Here is a 23,211-nt window from a genome sequence, read left to right on the forward strand (position 1 = left end):
CTTCAGTGAGTGCGACCTTCACTTTTTCAGAAGGAATTCAGGACAAAATAGGAAGGGTATCAAGAAAATTTTACTATCGATCACTTTTACCTGTTCTGTATATTCAAAAACACCTGAACTGATAGAGCTTGAGGGCAGAAGAATTTTGTTAAAAAGCCATGAGATGTTATTTTCATAGTGTTCTTTAAAGCACGAAATCAAACTCAGCAATTCTAGAATCTATGTTTTTAGACATGCTGAAGAAATTAAAGACTGAAAGAATTTTCTAAAACCCAGTGCTCTAAGTCCAACTCTTAGAAGGAACTGAAAGCCAGCAGGCAGAATTTGCTTTTTTCTAAGAAGGTCTATGCTCACAAAATCCCAGACGGGAAAAGGGGAAAGCACTTACTGAGAGCCTTTTAGGTCCCAGACTCTGAACTCAAGCGATGTAGGTATTTCCTCTCTTTACAGGCAAGGAAACAGGCTCAACTAGCAAAAGCAATACAGTCAATAAGAAGTGGAGCCAAGATTCAAGCCCAGGTCTCGTGGCTCCACGTTTCAGAAGGGCGACTTCCCCTCCTTCCTTCAAACAAACCATCCCAGGAGCCCGCCAGGCAGCGGGATCAGAGGGCACACTGCTGTGCAGGAGGGGGCACAATTCCGGCACTTCACCGTCTGCCCCAGCACATCACTGAGGCGCTGAGAGCCCCGCCCCGCAAGGCGGCCAAGCTGCTCCAGGACGCACCATCACTCCGAGCCCAGTGCGACTGTCGCCCGAAAGCTGCAAGTATGGCAGCCACGCAGCCCTGGCCTTAGCTTCCACCCCCGTACAACGTACAACGGAGAGGACGGCAGAATGGATCTTCCTCACTGCGTGGCTGGGAAGCTTGAAGGACACAGAAAGCAGAAGGCCTGGCACTCAGGAAAAGCCCAATAAAAACTAGCTATTGTAATTACTCTAAGACAAAGTCCCCGTCCTCCAGGAGCTATTTTATATAATCATCCTCAACAAGTTCCAGGGTTGGCAGTTTTAATGGAAACAGAGGTCTTCAAAATTTCTTTTCTCAAAGTCATGAAGTTCTGACAGGCAGCCGGAAATGGATTTCTACTGCTTTTCCCCCAAATCAATTTAACCAGAGCTTTTCAGGAAAAAAGCTGCTCCTTCTGCTAAGGAGCGGTCTGTTTTAAGTGCCCAAGGACCTGTTTGCCACCGTGGCCTGCCAAGGTGTAAGATGTATGCAGCGATAAGAGAGTAACACACAGAACATTCTAATCCATCAGTGTCAGATCTCCCAGACAGAGTGCTTACTCACACTTGCTCATTGTTTGTCAACTGGCTACTCGTCCCGGGTAAAATTCGGTGCTTTCCGCAGACCCATGGGTTGGGATCATTTTTCACTCCGTTCCTGTCTACAAGGACTAGTCTCCCGGTGTTACTGCCTGCTCTGGAGGCCAACACTGCCAATGTATGAAGAGCTGATTTATGAATATAAAGCAATGCTGGCGCTAGGGGACCACATTCAGCCACTAGAGAGCAGTGGAGCACCTCACATCGCTTGGGAAAACCCAAGACACCGACTTGAAATGGTTTAATTGTATGCGTGCATTTCATTATAAGTCCTGGCCAAAAGCTTCCAGGCGAGGCAGGCCAAGCAATCAAGACAATCTTGCATGGGTTGCTGAAATCCAGATTTGTCCTTTGTCAGCATAAACAGTTTAATTTGATGTTTTCACTCCTGAGTAAGCACTGAGTATTACATTTAAACCCCTCGTGAGGGGAAAGAATGCTTCCTTTTCATCAGCAAATGTACCTCAATGTCAAAGAGTCTACCTTTTATTTCCAATGAATAAAAAAAAAAAATTATTCCATTTAATATGCTTAGAAATAGATTTTTAAAGCATCCAACGACATTTTCACTCAAAAACTAATGTCCCAAAAAAATGCAGTTCCTTTTCTAGATATAGTCAAAAAGGAGTTAAATTTTACTCTAAGTAAGTAATTTAAAATGCCACTTGAAGGAAACAGGGACTTTTTTTTTATAACTGCAACTGCAACATCTCACTGACCTGACAAGCTAAAAACACGAATTCTTAAGACTAAAATCAGGGCATCCAGGCCTCAAAAGTGAATGTTTCATTAATGTATTTTTAAGAAACGCCACGGTATGAGGATGGAAACGGTTCTCCTTCCAAGAGAGGAGCCACCTAACCCTATGCTTCGGGGATAAGACGGAGGATGAAATCCTCGTAAAACAGGCCTCTCTCACTCAGTCTCCCGCAGCACTAGGCCACCCCAGGACACCGAAGCTCACTCAGCACCGTGGGCGCGGGGCACCCACTCCTCCCTCCTGCTGGAGGAGCTCAAGGCAGTCCGAACGGACAGGTCTTTCACAGGCATCCTTCACTCTGGTCCACGTTTCAAAACAACTTCCCAAATTACAGGTTGTCCCACTTTGCAGGCCTTTCTCAAGTTTTCATGTCCCTCAGACCCTCAAGGACCAAGGACCACAGAGTTTAATAATTTGTAAGACACACCCGGCCTGAATCACCAGGAAAGGTTTATCTGGTCCACAGAGCCTGTGTGCAAATAAGAAATCCTACAGGGTGGAAAAATGCGCAAAGCACGGTTACATGTATTTTCTCACTTAGTCCATCTGGGGACGAGCTGGTTTTACCTCCATTTTATAGACTGAAAAAAACTAAGTCCAGACAAGTGAAGGAACCTACCCAAAGTCACACAGCTAGTCATGACAGATACGGCTGACAGCAAATCCCTGCTCTAATGAACTCCACAGTGAAAAGTGTTCCGATGCATAAAATGACTTTCCGCTTAGTCTGTCTCAAGTAAAAGACCATCGAACACTAGGTTATAAGAGAATGAAGGCCCTTTCCTGTAGCAGGGCCAATTCTGGCCCACTTCTGAAACAAGAGCAGGTAAAGATGAATTAGTTAGCCTCACTCTCTCTGCAGCAGGGTTTAAAGCAAAGAAATTAAAACTCCAAGGGCTGCATTTCACTGTTCTGAAGAGTACTGCCGGCAAGGGCTTTGACTTGGGGGTGGACGAAGGACTGAACTCAAGTCAGAAAAGACTTTGACGGTAAAATGTCAGAGCAGGAAAAAAAACAGGTGGAATAGCACCCTATGTATTAATTCAATTTTACCTAGAGGAGACATTAAATATTTTTTTACACGGAACCAAGAACAAAGTCCACTTTAATTAGAAAAGATTAAGAGCTGTGGAGGGCTGGCTAGATAACATCCCCTGCAACAACATGATGAATTTTAGAAGTAAACATTTTTCTCTTTTTCTTACATAACGGCACCATCTATTGGCTTCATATACCACCTTCACAGTAACCAGGAATCAAGATGCATGATCCCACTTCCGTGAATCTTTGGTTTCCAGTGGTTTCGTTTCCTGGTATTCCACAGCAGCACAAATGTTAAAATATAAAATCCATGCATTGTACATTTTAAATCCTCTGAAATGCACCGTACTTAATCGAAGGAAAACTGCCAGAGAAATCTTAGCGTACAGAACTGCACACAGGGAATGTATTAGCACTAAAATAATCAAGATATCGCGCACTGAACACCTTCCCTGGGCTACGAAGAATGTTTTATGTATGGTTTCCCATGGGAGAGCTCCTCTAACCCCCATTCTACAGATGAAATCAATGCTCATGGTCAAAAGCTAGTAAATGTCGGACTTAGATCTGAACCCAACTGGACTCCCACACTACCTCGAAAAACAATGTCAAGAGCACCAGATGCACAGAAAAATACATGGTTTCTTACAGAGTGTTCACACACAACGTGACACTGCAGCATCCCCATAACCCTGGGACCTTCCCAAGTCAAAAAAAAAAAAAAAATGCAGTTTCTTTTTTGAAATGAGGAACTTGGGGTTCAGAAAGGTTAGGTGAGCAGCCCTGGACAAGGAGGACTAGGACTGAGCCAGGGGCTCCGCCTTTCTCTAGGATTCTAGGTTATGCCTCAGGTGGTTTACAGAAATGCCGCTCTGAGAAGTCCCTAGCTGTCTGACAAAGCCCCCAACAGCATGGGGTGCCGTCCACTGCAGAGCCCCTGACCTGCGGAAAGCAGGGTCTGAGCATCAGTCTAGGACTGACAGAGACTCATGGTTGTGGAACCCCTACACAGTCACTCAGCCCACACTATTAGGAAAAGACTCCCCAGCAATGCTGGAGCCATGAAGTCCACACGGCCTCCGAAACGACTTTTACGTAGGCCTATGAACCACATGCGGTGATGCTCAGTCCACACCTGATTTAAGAGTTGAAAATGAACATAGAAGCAACAACTGCTGGGGCACCTGGGTGGCTCAGTTGGTTAAGTATCCCACTACGACTCAGGCCATGATCTCACAGTTTGTGAGTTCGGGCCCCACATCAGGCTCCATGCTGACAGTGTGGAGCTCGCTTGGGATTCTCTCTCTCATTCTCTCTATCTCTCTGCCCCTCCCTCACTTGCACTTTCTCTCACTCTCAAAATAAACAAAGTTTAAAAAATTTTAAAAAGTAGGGGCACCTGGGTGGCTCAGTGGGTTGAGCGTCCGACTTCGGCTCAGGTCGTGACCTCGCGGTTTTTGAGTTCGAGCCCCGCGTCGGGCTCTGTGCTGACAGCTCAGAGCCTGCAGCCTGCTTCAGATTCTGTGCCTCCACCTCTCTCTGCCCCTCCCATGCTCATGCTCTCTCAATAATAAATAAACGTTAAGAAGAAAAAAAAAATTCTTTTTAATAAAAAAAATAAAAAAAGAAAAAACATTTGTCATCTTGCAGTGCACTAATTTGATCCAGAGCAGGAAAATTTTCAAAATCAAGTCATGCGGAGATATCAAAATGTCTGCACAAAGGTTGCACTTTAGTGTAAAAATACGGAGAAAATGGCAGGTCTGAATTCCCTACTGATGTTCCAACTTAATTCTAAGACTCGTTTTTTTTTGCCCACAAGGTGAGAAATCCAGTACGTTTACTACCCTGTCCCAAATCTTTTTAATTGCTAGGGGGCTCTGTAAACTGGGGCTTGAGAGGTACATTCCAGTAATTAGGAAATCCTACAACCAGTTTACCTAGAGATCAAATTTTACCTGGATGGCCTTGGCAGTGACCCCAAGTCTTCCCTAATGGTGCATACCAATGTTTATTCCTTAAGTTAGTATTCCTAAATTGTCCAAGGGCCTCATTTCCAGGAATGTCATGCTTGAAATTGTATTCATATTAATTCTTATGTGAATAAGTGGGCAAAAATAAAAATTTTATATACCTTGCCAATGCCGCTACAAGGAACACTGCCAAACTAATAGCAAAAGATGGTCCCCAAGCTTCTCCTGACACTACTTCAGTTTGCCTAATAAAGAAAAGCTGGCAAGTTAAAAGAAAAAGCTAATTAATCTGAGAATTAAAAGAGCCCCCATTTTGTCTATAAAATAATATACAACCCAAACCCTTTTCCCTTTCTTAATAAAGAAAAATCAAAGAATCCTGCCTGGCTTTCAACAATCACACTAATCAGTCACCTGCAGTCTCTTGCAAATTATTCTCTTAAAAAAGATAATAATTAAACAAAACCTAAGGGGCCCTCTCCTTTGAGAATGCACCAAATCACATTTGGTCTGGACCACATGCCACACACCATTCACAGCAATAATACGGCCAAGGGAGAAAAGTCACAGAGGCTGGGGTCCCCATCCCAGTTCACGCACACCCTGGCTGTCTGCCGTGAGCACACCTCTCTGAGCCTCGATTTCTGCACCTGTGAGACAGGGACGATCGTAGCCGCTTCACAATGTTGCAAAGATTCAATCAGTAAAGCATCTCACGACAGCTGCCGGCAATGCAACGGGTAAGCTGCTGACTGAACGTTGCTGTCATTATGGTCAACATCACGTCCACAAGAGGTTTTAGGACAGAAGCTGTCCAAGGGCCACACCACAAGGAACTGGATACATTCTTCTCCCAAGTAAGTCCTGAGGAAAGCAAGACCTCAGAGAGGAGCTCCTAGACTCCATGCTCACTAAGCTGTGCCAACATGTTAAAGATGCACAAGACAAGACAGGTGTCTTCTATTCCATGTAAATTAAGAGTAGCCTTCAGGCACCTGGCTAGTGGCCAATGCAAGCCCATGGGTAGACAAAATTTAGACACCCTTGTCTTACGGGTAATTTGTAGCTTCCAGCTCTTACTGTCAAATCATTCAGGGAAAAAAAAAAAAAAAAGAAGATTAATTACAAAGTTTTGTTATTTCTCGTAATAAAAAACTCGTAACTTAACTAAAACATGGGAATTTCCATGAAATATTCATTTTCTCACTTAAGCTACACTTAGGAAAAGCCTCAGTTCCACAGTGGATGCTAATGCTGCATGGGACATCTCGTTCAGGAAGGCCTTCTATTGTGTCTGTAGTTTGACGTTTGGTTTATAGCTCACCCCCAATAACAACAGGTTTGAACCATATGGGTCCACTTAGACATGCATTTTTTTCTGATACAGGGCAGCACTTTAAATGTATTTTCTCTTCTTTAGGATTTTCTTAATAACATTTTCTCCAGCTTACTCTATCAAAAGAACACAGTACATAATACATACAAAATATGTGTTACTGGACTGTTTACGTTATCAGCAAGGCTACCCAGTCACCAATAGGCTACTATGTACTTAAGTGTTGAGGGAGTCAAAAGTTACACACAAATTTTTCAGGGGCACCTCAGTGGCTCAATCAGTTAAGCTGAGGTCACGATCCCACAGTTCATGAGTTCAAGTCCTGTGTCAGGCTCCACACTGATGGCGTGGAGCCTGCTTGGGATTCTCTCACTCCCTCTCTCTCTCACGCAATCAACAAACATTAAAAACAAAAGTTGCATGCAAATTTTTCAACTGTGCCCGGGGGGGGGGGGGGTTTGGGGGTGGGGGGTGGAGTGTGTCAGGACCCTCAATCCATGTCCTGCCCCTGCTGTCCAAGAGTCAACTGTAACATGAATTAAAACAAGATCCACCAAATTTTGGCCATTGCGGGGTTTTTCCCTCAACATCCAGCTCCCTACCCTCTCAAAAAAAAAAAAAAAAAAAAAAGAACTAAGGAAAGGAGAAGGGAGGGAGGGAAGATGACAGCAACGACTGGAAGCCAGAAGAACTGGCTGGTTAGGAAGAAAGGCAGTGCCGCACCTGCCATCGCCATAGGGAGAGACGCGAGCCAGCCCTGCTCCAAAGGGAACGATGGCTAAAAGCAACTTAAAAAATGACAAACACCAAGCCAGGACAGTACAAAAACTATGTTTTATTTTATATTCTCTGCTAAAGCATTCCTCTTCACAACGGACTTGGATTGGAAAAAATAAAAATCAAAAAAATAAAAAGCATGCTGTCTTGGATGGTAAAACTGTATAATTTTTAAATTTTTCCTTTGATACTACAAAGTGGTTTCAGCAAATACCGTTTTTAATATGCAGGATAGAAAATCCGCACACAGGCAGTCGAAAATAGGCAAAACAAATAAATGCCCTTTGGGAATCTGTAGAGGTATTTTCAGTATTCAGAAGCAAGGCTTAATAGCTTAATGAAGTAACATCTGTAAGAGGTAAAATCAAAGCAGCCGTGTTGTACCAGGGCTGCCTGAGCCGGAAGAGTCCAGATCCCAGCTTTGCCGCAATAACAAGCAAGTTACCACTTAATCTGAGTTCAGGCCTCTCGTCAATAAAACAGCATATTGCAGCATCCCTCGCATAGAATTTTAACTGAAAATAATGTGACAGCACTAGAGCGCTAGGAGACTCTGGCACAAAGATGCTTTAAATGTGAAATGATACTGAGTTTTAAAGAAAAAAAAAAAAAAAAACAACCTTACCCCAATGCTTTGTGCCATTCTCTCACAGCGGACCTCAGGCCCCCCATATGCACCACAACCTAAATCATAAATCAACTCCATTCCAAGAGTACTGGAAACTGTTCATCAAAAATAACGAGCAGCTAAGGTTTCTAACGCTAAGTTTCAGATACTCTTTGACACAAGCCAGTTAGCAAATCAGCAAATTATTTCGCCATCGAATATTCAGAGTCACACAGGACTCTGGGGCACTGGAGGCAAGACAGATTCTATGCTCTGAGAGATTTCAAACATTCGCCAAACATTCGCATGCGCGGAAGGCATAAGAGCTGGGCCGAGCAGACAAGGTGGGAATCCTGGAATGCCCCGAGAGGGACCTGCTAACCCAGCCTGGCGCAGTCACGAGGGACTGGCTTCTGGGCTAGACACCGGATGAGCAGCAGAAACACTGGGGGCAGAAAAGGCCTTTCGGAAGGAAGGCAGCACTACAACAGCGGGGTGTAGGAGCCAGCCCAGGGGAGGGCGAGAGGTACAAGGTGCCTCTGTTACAACAAAGGCCTAGGGGACAGGTAGAGGAGGAACAGGAAACGAGACAGGAAAAGGGGCCTACAGCCCAACTGGAAGGGAGGTGACCCCAGGTGAAGGAGCTAACTGCGCCACTGCAGTCAAGAACCAGGAAGGAACCGGCATTGAGAAGTCAGGAGAGGATGGAAGCCAGACGCCTGCGATCTGGTCTAATGGTCAGCTGGTTACCGAGGGCTCGCTGTAAAGACAGTGGCCACCGCTACTGTCACCAAACCCCGCCACACCTTCAATATTTCTGGCCAGACACAATCTCCATCTCTGCCTCAGACTCCCTCATGCCAATCCTCCTTCCGACAGCCGTAAGACTGCTCTAACAAGCAAACCTTATCCCATCCTTCTCTGGCGTGAAAACTTTAGATGGGAACCTCCAGGACAAAAGCCAAACAACTTGGCCTCTATCACTGAGACCCTCTCGGGCCTAGCTTTCTAGTCATACCTCTACTCCACCTTCCAGAAGGTCTTAGCTTCAGCTCTGCCCCCTGCATTGAGCACTCCCCCCACCCAGAGCACTTGCCTCACCCGTCCAGCAAACTCTGGCCCTTTAGTTCCTCGACCGTACAGGTCCCTAGTGCACACAGGGCCTGAAGTCTCTCCTTGGGGACAAGGAGCAGGGCAGGAATTCCTGGCAAATTTCTACTTACCATTCAGGTCTCTGCTTACGTGCTACGTCTTCCCATCTTTCACCCATCAGACTGGCACAAATACCCAGTGTTGGTAAGGTTGTTAAGAGAACGGCAATCTCATTCTCTTGGTGGGAATATAAACTAGTACAATCTTTTCGGAGGGCAATTTGGCAACAGCTCTCAAAAAGCAGAATGAGCTATATGGCCCTTTGCCACTTTGCTGGGCTGATCAGTGGCAGTGTGTATAGTATGACTCCCTTCCTATTCTGGGGAACCCCACCCCCTTAGGAGCGAGTGACCAAACTTCACCAATTAGAAGCATCCCTGCCCTCCCTCTCCCTCCCCCCCCCCCAGCCAATAAGGAACTCTCCGGCAGTGGTGAAAGGGATGTCAGGAAGAATCCGTTCCAGAAGAGTCAGGGAGGCCGAGCCAGGCCCCAGCAGCACCTGTGGCCCCAGCACGGTCTGGAGCACTCTGTGCTCGCCTGCGGCAGCCTATGCCACAGAAGGATTTCTGACACTGCTCGCGGCCCCACATCCAGCTCCTGCCCTCCCAGCTATTCCATGAGCCACCTACTATCCTTTCCAACATATTTCTCTTTTCCTTAAATGATCCAGTAATTCTGTCGCTTGCCACAGAGGACCAGGAACAATACATACACATACCCTCATCCTGAAATTCCACTGCTAGGAATTGATCTGAAGTACAGAAATATGCATCAATAGAATAGGTTAAGTACTGATACAGCCATATAATGCATTTCTATGCAGTTGTCATTGTGATACAGATCTACATGATAAAGAACTTTTGTGCTGATAAAGAACCTCTCCAAAACAAGTTAACAGTAAGGGAACAGTGTGTTTGGTATGACTTCATTTGTGTATCTTTAACAGTGACAGACTGATACAGATACATGAAGCGGTTTCATAAAACATTATCTGGAAAAAAAACACCAAAAAAACCTTAAACGTGGTTACTTTGGAGGAGGAATACGAAACACACTTATTTTTCATGTAATATTCCCACTTGAATGTTTTGTCATGTTCGTAAATTACTATCATTAGAAAATGTTTTAATGTCACTTGCTCAGTAAGGACCTCCCAAACAGCCATTATCCACATATTCCTGCCTGTTACTTTCTCATATTACTGTTCTTTTCCTCCAGGGCACTTAGCACAGCGCATTCTTTCAGATGAATGTGTACTTACTTTTTAAATTCCTGTCTCCCACATGAGGCTCTAAGCTCTGAGGGCAGGTGCTGTGCTGACCACTGTATTCCCGCACCTAGCACAGTGCCCAGCACACCGTGAGTGCTAAGTAAGTATCTGATAGATGAATGAAGGTAACTTATGCTTCTTTTAAGATTCTGTTCATGTGAAGCAAAGCTTTTCCTGAGATCCTCCCATTTCTATGTGATCCCTTCTCCCTCGGGCCTCCACTGGCCTTGCTACCTACTGCCCTTGTCAGTTCATACATCTGGTTCCCTCACTACACTGCGACTATATCGAGGGCAAAGATCCACGCGTTCATCTCTATCTGTGGAGCCAGCCACAGTGCCTAGACAGGGAAGGCAAGAAATAGTTGGCACATAAATGAACAGATGAACAAACTGCAGCTCAAAGTAATCATTTACTCGTGTATTCATCAGATGTTACAAATGTCTGCTCCTTAATCTGGTCTTTCACGGTAGCAAAAGCAGACTCTGTAGAGCAAAGATCTCTCAACAGAAGTAGGCCATGTTGAGTTCAGGCTGAGGAGCATCACCCTGGAGACACGCTAGACTTGGAAGAGCAAGTTCACTGTCGACCGGGAGGGAGAGTACATGCGGCACAACCGCCTGACTGCTCACTTTCAACAACTTTTCCTGAATTCGGGATTGGGCTCAGAAGACAAATTACTACAGTTCAAAAGCAAAAGAAACCAATTTTCCCAGCTTAAAACTGAACCTGCTTTGTAACAACATTAAATTTCCTGACTGTGATGATTTTATCAAGGTAACGTAGGAGAACAAGGCAAAGGATTCAGAGATGGATAATGGTGTCCGCTACTTACTCTCAAATGACTCCACACAAAAAGTTAACGGTAATAAGGTCTCAGAAAGCGAGAACAAGTGTCCTAAAGTGTTAACTGACACATGAGTAAAGAGTACATATGACTGTCCATTGTACATTACTGTTACTTTTCTGCAAGTGTGAAATTCTTTTACGGTTAAAAAAAAGAAGAAAAGCAACTACTTAAGAGAAAGAGCTAATTCATCTTTACCACCATTTAAGGGCATCAATCAAACAGGGAGAAATAAAAACAGTACTTTGATGGAGATAACAAATATATTTGAATAAAGCAGTTCCGAACAATTCTAAAATTACTGTAAGTATCTTCATTTTAAAATAATTACAAAGACTCGCCCAGATGGTATCTGGGGGTAAATCATTCTCCCCAGCAAACAGGGAACATCTGTTGTCTAAAAACCTTCTAAGAGGCTAGAGAGCACGATGGAAGAGCAAGGTCTCAAACTGGCAATTTCCAAACTATTCAAGGCAGTTCTCCTAGCTCTTCAGAGCCAAGATACCAAGACAAAAAACATAAGAGGTAAACAACAGCTGGAAAAATACCAGCTACACATGACCTGTTCAAATTTCTGCACCTACACAATTTGACTCAGAAATTTAACATAAAAGTCATAATTTGAAAATCCCAATTTTATCACTCCTTTGTGTGTAAGTGTGTGCACGCATGTGTGTGTGATCATTAAAAGCAAAAATTACTCTTGGGGCGCCTGGGTGGCTCAGTCGGTTAAGCGTCTGACTTCAGCTCAGGTCATGATCTCACAGTTTGTGGGTTCAAGCCCCGTGTCGGGCTCTGTGCTGACAGCTCAGAGCCTGGAGCCTGCTTCGGATTCTGTGTCTCCCTGTCTCTCTGCTCCTCCCCCACTAGTGCTCTGTGTCTCTCAAAAATGAATAAACGTTAAAAAAAAAAAAAAAAATACTCGTGACTAGCCTTTAGAGCTAAATACAAATGTAGAAAGCTAGTCTGAAAAGAGTAACCACTATTATAGACCAGGCATTTGACCAGATCCTTTATATACATTACTTCTAATCCTTACAACCTGGTGTATATGGCAGATATTATTGATACCATTTCACAGGTGAGGAAATCAAGGTTCAGAGAGGAATTAAATGTCTCTGATCTCTCAGAAATTAAGAGGGGCCCCAGTCACCCTCGCTTAAAAAAAAAAAGTCAATGCATGTACTAGACGTGTTCCCACCACGAGGCTTCCACTCTAACTTCTCTCCGCTGAAACCTGACCCTGAGGCCTACTTTGTTCTATTTAATACTATATTCTGACTTCCACTCCCACACTCCAAAGCCCCCTTACCCTGCATTAATTTTTTCAACCTTTTGTTTTGAGATGATGGTAAATTCACATGCGGATATAAGAAATAATACACTGGGTTTCTATACGGCCTCGACCCAGTTTCCCCCAAAGGTAGTATCTTGTGTAACTGTAGTACAGAATCACCTGCATAACTTTTTCTCCTAGTATTTATCACTTTCTAAAATATTAATATATTCATAACAGTTGTTGTTACTGTCTGTCTACCCCCACTAAAATACAAACTCCATGCAAGCAAGAATCTTTAACTTGTGTTCACTGCTATATCCCAAGCACCTAGAACAGGGCCTAACCCATAGGAGGAACTCAATAAATGTTGCAGAATGAATCAAAGCACTATATTGCCCTGGCTCCTCTAATGGGAAATAGCCCAGCTCTTTAAGAGACCACCTTGGCAAATAAGAGGATTCTGAAACATCACGGAAATGTTACACTCACCCATCGTGACATAAGGCAACTTATCAGTTGATCCATGAGGATAGATGCTGTAGAGGTGAGGTCCAGTAACATCTACTCCCCCCAAAACTAGGGCTGCACCAATGTAACCTTGATACCTGGTGATCAGAGTATGTATAAGAAAAAAAAAAAATGAGTCTACAATGCATCACTGTAACTTACCCAAAAGCTGTATGAGAAGTCAGACAACAAAAGGCTTTCTTACACTGCTACTGTTTCATTAAGTGGTTACTGTTTGATGGGAACAAAATGTGGACTGAAGGAACATGAGTTGGAACACCACTATCAGCCCATACAGACTCAATTGTGTGAGGCCCTCCAACGTGCCTATTTCCTTAGACACAGAACTCCCTTTAAAAGAGGATCATTCTCACTTTAGAGAAGAGAAAACGAACCCAAAGACCTTAAGTGCCAGCCCAATCTCTCAGAGCCAAGCTTGACTTACTCCAAAATTTATCGGCACCCTTCCCATCACACCTCGCAGTGATTAGCAGATAAGCTACTTTCAAAGTGAACTCTGAGGAGCAGCTAAACTCAAGCTGTTCAAATTCTCAACCTCACCTCACCGCAGCCTCACAGGAAGATGGCTCATGTCAAAACACCTTCTCTTTTGAATAAACCCACAAAATTATAATCATAGATATAAGCTCATATTGGGTAAGAGAAAAATATTTCATCATACATGGAAGTGAACGGCGGAATAACTCCACAATACCCTATAAAACCCACTGCCGCTGCCCACAGGATGAAGCTACGCCTCTTCAGGAACATGGCAGGGGATACCTTTCCCACCCCACCCTACCTCCGTGTAATTATGCACTTATCTCCTCCTCTGTGTCCTTTATCTGGTTGGTTTTCTACCTCTACAGATTGCTTTCCCTGTATTTGTTCCATTTTTTACCATTAGAATTGCTATGCTAGATAAATGTGCTAGATTTAAAGCCCTCCACTATGTGCCTTTAGCTCTTTGGGAAGAAAAATGAAATGAGCACATGCTGAATTTGCCTAATGATATAATTGTTAAAACTGATACAAATAAACACAAGAACCAATCAAAGCCCTAACTACAGACTGTCTGAGACATAACTACTCATCATGAAGTGCTCTAGGTAACCAGAATAGGCAAGTCCAATATTTCCCCCATGCCTGACTACCAAACTGTTCTTTCAGAAAGAATCTTCCAGGAGTGCCTGGTACAGCGTGTGACTCCTGATCTTGATCACTAGGTATAGAAATTAAAGAAATAAAATCTTAAAAAAAAAAAAAAAAAAAAAAAAAGAATCTTCCAGTTAGAAGTGAAAAATTAAAGGGCAGGAAAGGATTTTAAAACAGTCTTAAAACAGAGGCCCAGGCAGAGGAAAAGAAACAAGTCCTAAGCCACATGAGGTAATAGCAGGGTCAAGACTAGCTCTCTGGGCTCTGGGATAAGGAGGGGGAATTACCAGACCCACCACCCCCAGCAAGGTCCAGTGCCTGACCCACTACCCCAACTGCCTACCAGACACAGTGTTTACATAAAGTCAACAATAATCAGTTAGTTCCCTTCCAAGCTAAATATAACCTCTGTCTGATGTCTTTAAAAGAATCTAAAATACTTTGGCAAGTTATTGTAATCCTCAAAAACTGACCCAGAAACGCTACTTCCAGGAACCAAATTCTAAGGATATACTAAGACAGATACACAGAAATAAATGCACAAGGATGTTTACTGCAACAGTTTATGATGCCAAAAAAGCGGAAACAGAACTAGCTAAACAAACTGATATATATAGCTATGCAACAGAACACTACACGATCCAGATCTGTGTGACGTTTTCTCATACACTATTTTTGTTAATTTCAAGTTTTTATTTAAATTCTAGTTAACATATACAGTAAAACTGGTTTCAGGGTGTGCAATTTAGTGATTCATCGCTTACATATAACACCGAGTGCCCATCACAAGTGCCCTCCTTAATACCCATCACCCATCTAGCCCACCTATCTCCTTTCACCAACCTTCAGTTTGTTCTCTATAGTTAAAAGTCTCTTGGGGCGCCTGGGTGGCTCAGTTGGTTAAGCGACCAACTTAGGCTCAGGTTATGATCTCGTAGTCTGTGAGTTTGAGCCCCACATCGGGCTCTGTGCTGACAGATCAGAGCCTGGAACCTGATTTGGATTCTGTGTCTCCATCTCTCTGTCCCTCCCCACTCCCCAAAACAAACAAACATAAAAAAAAAAAAAAAAAAAAGTCTCCTAAGGTTTGCTTCCAACTCTCTTATCTTCCTTCCCTTATGTTCACCTGTTTTGTTTCTTAAATTCCACGAGTGAAATTATATGGTATCCGCCTTTCTCTAACCGACTTATTTCACTTAGCATAATACATTCTAGCTCCATCCACGTGGTTGCAAGATTTCAATGGCAAGGTTTCATTCTTTTTGATGGCTGAGTAATATTCCATTGAACATATATACCACATCTTCTTTATCCATTCATCAGTCAATGGACATTTGGGCTCTTTCCATAGTTTGGCTATTTCTCCTACACTACTGATGGTAGTGCAACTTAGTACAACCTTTCCAAAGGGTGGTTTTGGCAGTATGTATCAAAATGTTCAACATGCATACCTTTGACTCAATAATCCACTTCTAGGAATTTACTTTAGAATACAGCCTGAGAAATCAATCACACAAGTAAGTACCTAAAGGTTCTATGTTTCAAAGGTTCATGGACTACCTTAAAACGAGCAATATTGTTAAAATTCAAAAACTGGTTAAATTATGGCACATCTAGAGAATGGAATACTGCGATACCACCAAAAGTTAATACTGATGGGTCATAGACCCCTTTGAAAAACGGATTCATATTGTGGAACCCTGACCCCATAACAATGTACACACAGGTTCTACTGTTTTGGGAGGGTTACAGGTCTCCAGAACACCTCTGTGGGCTCAAGGTAAAAACCGTTCTACTACTGGGAACAGCAATCACAATATACTATTATGAGAACAGGTCAGTTACAAAACCACACACAGGAGTCCATTTTGGTAATAAATGAGCACATAAGCAACAGTATAAAACGTCTGGAAGAAATAATTCTCAAAGGTTTACAATATCTGTGTCTAAGTAACAAAACATCACGTAACATTTACTTCCTTCTTTTCACATTTCCACTGTAGGAATTTTTTATAATCATCGCATGTTACTTTTACAAAAATTGTTTCAAAGGTGATATTCATTTTGAAATGCTCCAAATGGAAACTATGCAACATGAACTGGCAGATGGGAAGATTAGGTTGTATTCTAGGATAGAATATACAACTATGATCCCATTTTTATGGAACAAAATATGTATTAGTAAATGGAAAAAAAGCTTGAAAGGCATACAGTGACCTGCTAGCACCAATTGCTTATGGGTAGTAGGAACTCAGATAATTTTTGTATTTTTAGTTTATCTCTTATCTTCTGTCTTAAGTTTTACTGTGAACAACACTAGTAATAAGGAAGGAAGCAAAGAAGGAACAAATGAATGGGTGAACAAACAACTTAAAAGAGTGGGAGTACACACACCCAACCAAAACATGATTCTCCCTGAATTGTAAAATCTTTATTTTTTCCTTTGGGCTTTTCAGTATTTTCCAACCTTTTTACAATGTATATTTATTCTTTCCTAAGAAAAAAAAAGCACCACTAATATAATAAATAAAAGAGTCTCTATATATTCAAAGAGTTTCTAGAATACAGAACCACAAAGACTTCTATTAGATTCAACTAGGAGGCTCATGCTCAGAAAGAACAGCAATACATCCAGCCACATACAAGTAAAATAAAAAAACTGCTTAAATGAGGGAAAAGATGTCCACTTCTATTTATCAAACCCCCTTTCTTCACCAACTCACCTACACAGAAATGGGTCACTCTGGGAAAAACAGAACAGTAATAGCACCTTGACTACATCTTGTTCTCTTTCTCAGCCTCTGAATTTTATGGGGATCTAACTGTGCGTCAGGCCCTGTACTAGGCATTATTGTAAGCCTTGCTTCTTTATTCATTTCCTCCTCAAGTCAGAGTCAGAAACTATTATCCTCGTTTTACTGAGGAAGAAAATGAGGTTAAGAAAGCTCAGATGAACAGCCCAAGGTCACACAACTCTAAGTGCTTTAGATGAGACCTGAACCAAAACCTCTAAAGTCAAATCCCCTTATACCACTTTATTTTTTGTAACTCATTTTATGTAACTCAACAAAAATGTTAGAAGATATAATGAACCACAAGCATCCTGGTTAAATTTTTAAATGTTCCTCTCAAAACTTTGGTAAAATTTAATTTGTGCAAAGTAACTAAAATTTTGCAAATTTTGCAAAGTAACTAAAAACATTAAAACATTGAAAAAAGTGAATTTAGAATTCCTAAAACACTCTAAAGAGATTAACAGAAACATCTGCTAGGTTTAGCGAGATGACTGGAAAGAATCTTGAACATTTGCTATTAACTGCAATTTTACAAGTTTAAAAATTGTTTTAAATGTAATGCACCACACAAACCACCAGAGGGAGCTTTAAATTTAAACTCAAAATCACAAAGGTCTTCAGAACTCTTGATAACAGATGTGCTTTAACAACTTCTCACCACTGTCCTGGGAAAATTTATTTGATAAGCGGTAATTCTCTAGGATTACAACGATGACCATGGACATAAACAAAAGGAAATCACTGACATAAGGGCTCAGTACAGCCAGAGCACGGATTAGGTAGATACAACTAGACTTCCTACCCATAAACTTCTAAGTCCTGGTCTTCCCACCTGTAAAATGGGAACTATGCCACAGCCCTTGCTACACAGCTACGCTGTGCCTCACAGCCACGTGCTGAGAGCCCAGGGCCATGCTAGACTCACAGACAAAGACCCACAAGTTCACAGGAAGGCAAGGGCCAGGCAAGCAGGAAGTGAAACCAGGCAAGGACCAACAGACCACAGCACTTCTCCCACTTCTTTTTTTAAATTTTTTTTTTTTCAACGTTTATTTATTTTTGGGACAGAGAGAGACAGAGCATGAACAGGGGAGGGGCAGAGAGAGAAGGAGACACAGAATCGGAAACAGGCTCCAGGCTCTGAGCCATCAGCCCAGAGCCCGACGCGGGGCTCGAACTCACGGACCGCGAGATCGTGACCTGGCTGAAGTCGGACGCTTAACCGACTGCGCCACTCAGGCGCCCCAGCACTTCTCCCACTTCTAAAGGCAACATCTGCCACTCAGTTCCAGAAGATTACTGCCACCTATCATCCCACCCTCTTTCTGAATTTTTTCAAAAGAAGCCAGAAAAAATAAAAATTTTTAAAAAAAGCCAGAAATCCAGATTTTTAATTCCAATCTCCCCAATTTAGATTTATTGACCACTATAATTTTTTTTTTAATTTTTTTTTTCAACGTTTATTTATTTTTGGGACAGAGAGAGACAGAGCATGAACGGGGGAGAGGCAGAGAGAGGGAGACACAGAATCGGAAACAGGCTCCAGGCTCTGAGCCATCAGCCCAGAGCCTGACGGGGGGGCTCAAACTCACGGACCGCGAGATCGTGACCTGGCTGAAGTCGGACGCTTAACCGACTGCGCCACCCAGGCGCCCCTTGACCACTATAATTTTAAAGACACTGTGACCCAAATATAATTTCTCTACAAGCAGAACATGGCCTGTGTGCTGGCAGCTTACAATCTTTGCTTTCTATTCCTGCTTCCCTTTAATCTTGCAGGCCTCGATACAGCTGCTGCTGCTAGGAACAGAGATAAAGAAAATGTTTTTTGTAAGCTGCTTAATGAATGAGGAGGACCAGAATAATAAAGGCCTCTGATCAACTTCAAAAAGAAAAAAAAAAGAGAGAGAGAGAGAGAGAAAGAGAAAGAGAGAATCTATTAAAGGTAATGTAGGTCTCCAAAAGAGAAGCTGGTATTCTAACCCATGACTAAATCCTCAGGCTGTTTCCAAGCTCTGCTCTAATACACGGTCTCTCTTCTCTTTACAAGGAGCAAATGAGAAGCAAATGAGAAAAGAGACTTAGGATTTGAAAACCAGGAGACCTACACAAACGTAAAGTGATGATGTGATTAAGGAAAAAAAGGAGACAAAACTGAGAGGAGCTGTGGGTGGGAGTCAGCATGGCATGAAGGTCAGATCAGGCAAGTGACTATACTTCTGTAAGCCTCAGTTTCACTTAAATATTGATGTTAACAGTCCCCATCTCAGAGTTCCAAGGATAAAAGGAGATCGTGCATAAAGCACGAAGCACAGGACCCAGCAAAAAGAGACAGGTAAATGTGGGTTAATATTAATGTTATTATACCCACTCACAGCCAACTACAAATACAATTTTTTATTTCACTGCTACTCTGTCCCTACAAGAGAGAGAAAAAAACCAACTGTCTGTGTCTGTGTTCACAAGATGAACTCAAAGGTAACTTTCTTTCTATAAACAAAAGAGGACTCTTTGTAATCCAGTAATACCCTATGCCTCAGGAAATGACTTGGTTGGTCACATGTGTTACCTTCATGGGGGAAAAAAACAGACCCCATAAATTCAAATACATAATCAAAAGCCTTCTGAAATTAAAATGGTTAACAACTGATTTCTAGAATAAAATGTGTATACCTGAATGCTTTTTCTGTAGTTTCTAGGTTCCCAGATGCCAAAAACCTAAGACACAAGAAAAAGATGCTATAGAAACCCCTATCCTGGAATCTTACCTGAAAAGCATCTGCTTCAGCATCCGATTGGCCGTCACAACCCTGGGAAGGCGGCCAGTGGAGAGAGAGTGGAGCTCCAAATTGGAAGAAATGAGCTGGGTTGTCATGTCTGTGTCTGCAGCTGTCCCAGCACCACAACAACTAAAAAATACAATTAGAAACTTAGATGAAATTCAATTACCAAAGGGCTCAATTAGAAGTGGAGCTTCTTGGATAACTTCCATCAAGTTTAGGTACACAGAGAGAGGTTTTTGCACATATTCTGCACTGTTAACTACTCTAATCTTACATAAACGTGAAACTGAGAACACTCATCTTGTTATATGCAAATATATTTTCTGTGCCTCAACAGAACATTGCAAATCATTAGCTTCTGTGCTCTTACCAGACTGAGCATTTTACTACTCCTAAAAACATATCTGAGTTGTACCAAAGAGCAAGACATATTAAAAACCTTAAAATTTAACATTCACCAAGCATTTACCACCAGGTACCAGCCATTCCAAAGTGCTGAGAATAAAGAAAATATGAAACAGTCCTAGTACTTGATTGCAAAGTTGAGTGCAGGAAACAAAAGTAGGCAAAATTTATAATACCTTATATAATACGATACATTAGCATTAGCACAAAATGCTATGGGAAACTGGAGGAGAGAGCAATTAACTCTGATCTTTGAGAAGAGGTTTCATATGAGCTGGATTTGAAAGGATCACATAAGAAACACTGCAAAAACAAGAGGAAAGGGCAATTCTAAGCAGAGGGACTGGCAAAAGCAAAGGTGAAAGAGCTTAGAGATGAAGCGAACAGGGACGGTCTGGCTGTAACTGGAACACAAGACAATGGCAGCGAAATACGCTGAAAAGGTAAATTTTTGTGACATTGTGCAAGATCTTAAATATGCTACAGAGTTTCAATTTTATTCTGAAAGCAGTGTGGAAATGTGAAAAGTCTCTTGAAATGTTTTTAAAGAAGAAAAGGACATAATCAGATCTGTGTTTTACAAACTTCAATATGGCAAAAGAACAGATAATAAAGAGACCAAAGGCAAAGAGGCCATTTAAATGACAAATGCAGGGGCACCCGAGTGGCTCAGCCAGCTAAGCAGCTGACTTCGGCTCAGGTCATGATCTCATGGTTTGTGAGTTCAAGTCCTACAACAAGCTCTGCACTGACCCTGCACAGCCTGCTTGGGATTCTCTCTCTCTGCCCCTACCCTGAGCTCTCTCTCAAGGTAAAAAACGATTTGGTGGTTTTAATCTGCTATAAACAAACAAACAAACAAACAAACAGATAAATGACAAATGCAATAGTCCAGCTGAGAAACAAGCATATGAACTAAGGCTTTAGCAGATGGAACAGCTGAAACAGAACTGGGACCAAGCGAATTAAAGACTAAAGCAAAGAGAGAACGTGAGGATAACCAGCTCAGGTGACAGGCAGATGAAAATACCATTTAAGGGAGATAAAAAGAAAATACAAGATAAACAACAGGTTTTAGTAAGGAACACAGTAAATTCCATGTTGGCTCTGGCAAGTTTGAAAATATAAGAGCTATTCAAACTAACTGATACTTACTAAATGTTAGGAGATATGAAGTGTATTTTTGAACAGTTCTTGTCAGCAACAACCATCCCTTCAGTCGCCCTTGTATCTGCTCCAAGAACTATGCCATCCTATTTTTAAAAACATATATTTTAAAACAAGTTCACATATACAAACCCACACCTCTCTACTCTAGGGAAAACAATGTTAGCCGTCCCCTGCTTCCCCCAAACCCTTGAGGGGTTGGTGAGATGGAGCCCCAAGTCCGGCTCTGCACTGACAGCATGGAGCCTGCTTGGGATTCTCTCCTTCTCTCTCTGCCCCTCCCTTGCTCACGCATGTGCGTAAGCTCGCTCTCTCTCTCTCAAAATAAATAAAGTTCAAAAAATAAAATAAAATATGCCACCCTTTATCTTTAACCACGATAACCATTCTCTCTTTCGACCTTTCAACAATTTAAGGCAGGAGTTACTCTGTTCATTTGATGGGCAGGAAAGCGTGGCTGTGAGAAGTGACTTGGCCAAAGTTGGAAGCAGCATCAAAGTTAAATGGCTACATACACCTGTCTGACCAGAAATCTTGTATTCTCCCATTATATCACCCTGCTTCCCAAAACAGTACGTTAAGACAGAAAAGTATTGGTCTCCTGTCAAAAATTCTGCAAAGTGAGAAAAGAATATAAACTGTTGATAAACGCACAAAACCTCCCAACAAATCCCAAAGGCCCTTTTCCTGACGTTCTTTGAGATATGCACCCTTCTTGACAGAGCCCAGAGAAGCGAAAGGAGGCCAAGTGGCCTGCATCCCGTAATCAGCTGTCACTGCTGCTGCTGCCGGCCTATCCCTGCTCACCTTATAGACCACCCCCGCGATGGTCGTGCCAGTCTTCCGGGCCGTTGGAAGCTTGTACCCTTTCTTCGCAAAATCAGCTTCCAAGACGGCATTTCTGAAAGCAAAGCAGAGAATAAAGCGTCGAAGGGCAGGACCACCTTGCGCCGCACTGGCACGAAGAATGTCTAATAGGGAACTCAGGAAGAGAAAAGCTACTATTCGCTTTCCATCCCTCTGTTCACCGAATCCCCTCAAGATCAGGACTAGTGTCGCGTTATTCGGCATGCAAAGCGTCAGAGAGGGGCCGCACCTCGCCCAAGGAGGCAGAGATGGAGACTGGCCGGCTGCGCTGGGCAAGCGGAAAGGCAGACTCGGCTTTGAGAGAAACCCACTCTCAGGCTCTCATTCCCCTGAGTCACACGGGCCGCGGGGCGCAGGCCGCAGGCCCCGCCGTTCACCCTTCATTTGGACTTCCCAGATCAGACCGCGGCCCAGCTCCGACCCCGGCACCGCACTCCCACTCCCGCCCTGAACCTGGCCCCGGGCATGGCCACACCTGCGACAGTTATCAAAAGAGAAACCTCCGACCGGGGACTCATAGACCGACACAGCCGCCATCTTCCCGAGAAAGTATTTCCGGAACACGGGCGGGAACTAGCAAAAAAGAGCAGGGCACTTCCGGCGCCTGCGGCGACCTGGCCTGAAGGGGCGGAGCAAACTCCGCGCCTGGGCGATTGATCTTAGAGTTCTGGACTCCTAGAGGAGCCCGGACGTGTTTGGAGTATTTCGCCCCAAGTGGCGCGGAGGAGTAACTAACGCTGGGGGCCGGGAAAGGACTTGTCCAAGTTGGTGGCACGGGAGACCAGACTCCTGCTGACCACACAAGAGCTGTGTCTACTGTTGATCAGACTCCATGGGGGCTTAGGACACAGACACACGCAAGTTCCAGGCACAGTGCCACGTCCTCCTTACACTGAGCGAGTCCTCTCAGTTCTGAATCTCTTTCCTCTGCTGCCAAATGGAAATAACAGCTATCTCAAGAGACTGCTGTGAAAATGAACAAGAAGCACATGAGAAGTTGCTCAACATCATCAGTCATTAGGGAAATGCAAGCCAAAACCACAATGGACACCCGCTAGGATAGCTATAATTAAAAAGACAGAAAATAACAAAAGTTGGCGAGGATTATGGGGAACCCCGAACCCTCATACATGCCTGGTGGGAAGCAGTTCAGCGGTTGCCCA

General features: G+C 43.1%; 1 protein-coding gene across 1 annotated transcript in view; it reads right to left on the reverse strand.

The window, feature by feature from the left end:
• PSMB7 (proteasome 20S subunit beta 7) overlaps window positions 1-22,680 on the reverse strand; it is a 59,855-nt gene extending 37,175 nt beyond the window's left edge. The window contains exons 1-5 of the mRNA XM_025922146.2: window positions 22,524-22,680; window positions 21,989-22,082; window positions 21,170-21,267; window positions 19,595-19,735; window positions 12,859-12,974 (exon numbers count right to left, since the gene is read on the reverse strand). Of these exons, the coding sequence (XP_025777931.1) occupies window positions 12,859-12,974; window positions 19,595-19,735; window positions 21,170-21,267; window positions 21,989-22,082; window positions 22,524-22,585 (511 nt within the window). The 5' untranslated portion in view covers window positions 22,586-22,680. The remainder of the gene's footprint in view (window positions 1-12,858; window positions 12,975-19,594; window positions 19,736-21,169; window positions 21,268-21,988; window positions 22,083-22,523) is intronic.
• Between the last annotated feature and the right edge of the window lie 531 nt (window positions 22,681-23,211).

The sequence above is a fragment of the Puma concolor genome, chromosome D4, assembly GCF_028749965.1.
Source record: "Puma concolor isolate L17-30 chromosome D4, mPumCon1.1.hap2, whole genome shotgun sequence".
Taxonomy (NCBI): domain Eukaryota; kingdom Metazoa; phylum Chordata; class Mammalia; order Carnivora; family Felidae; genus Puma; species Puma concolor.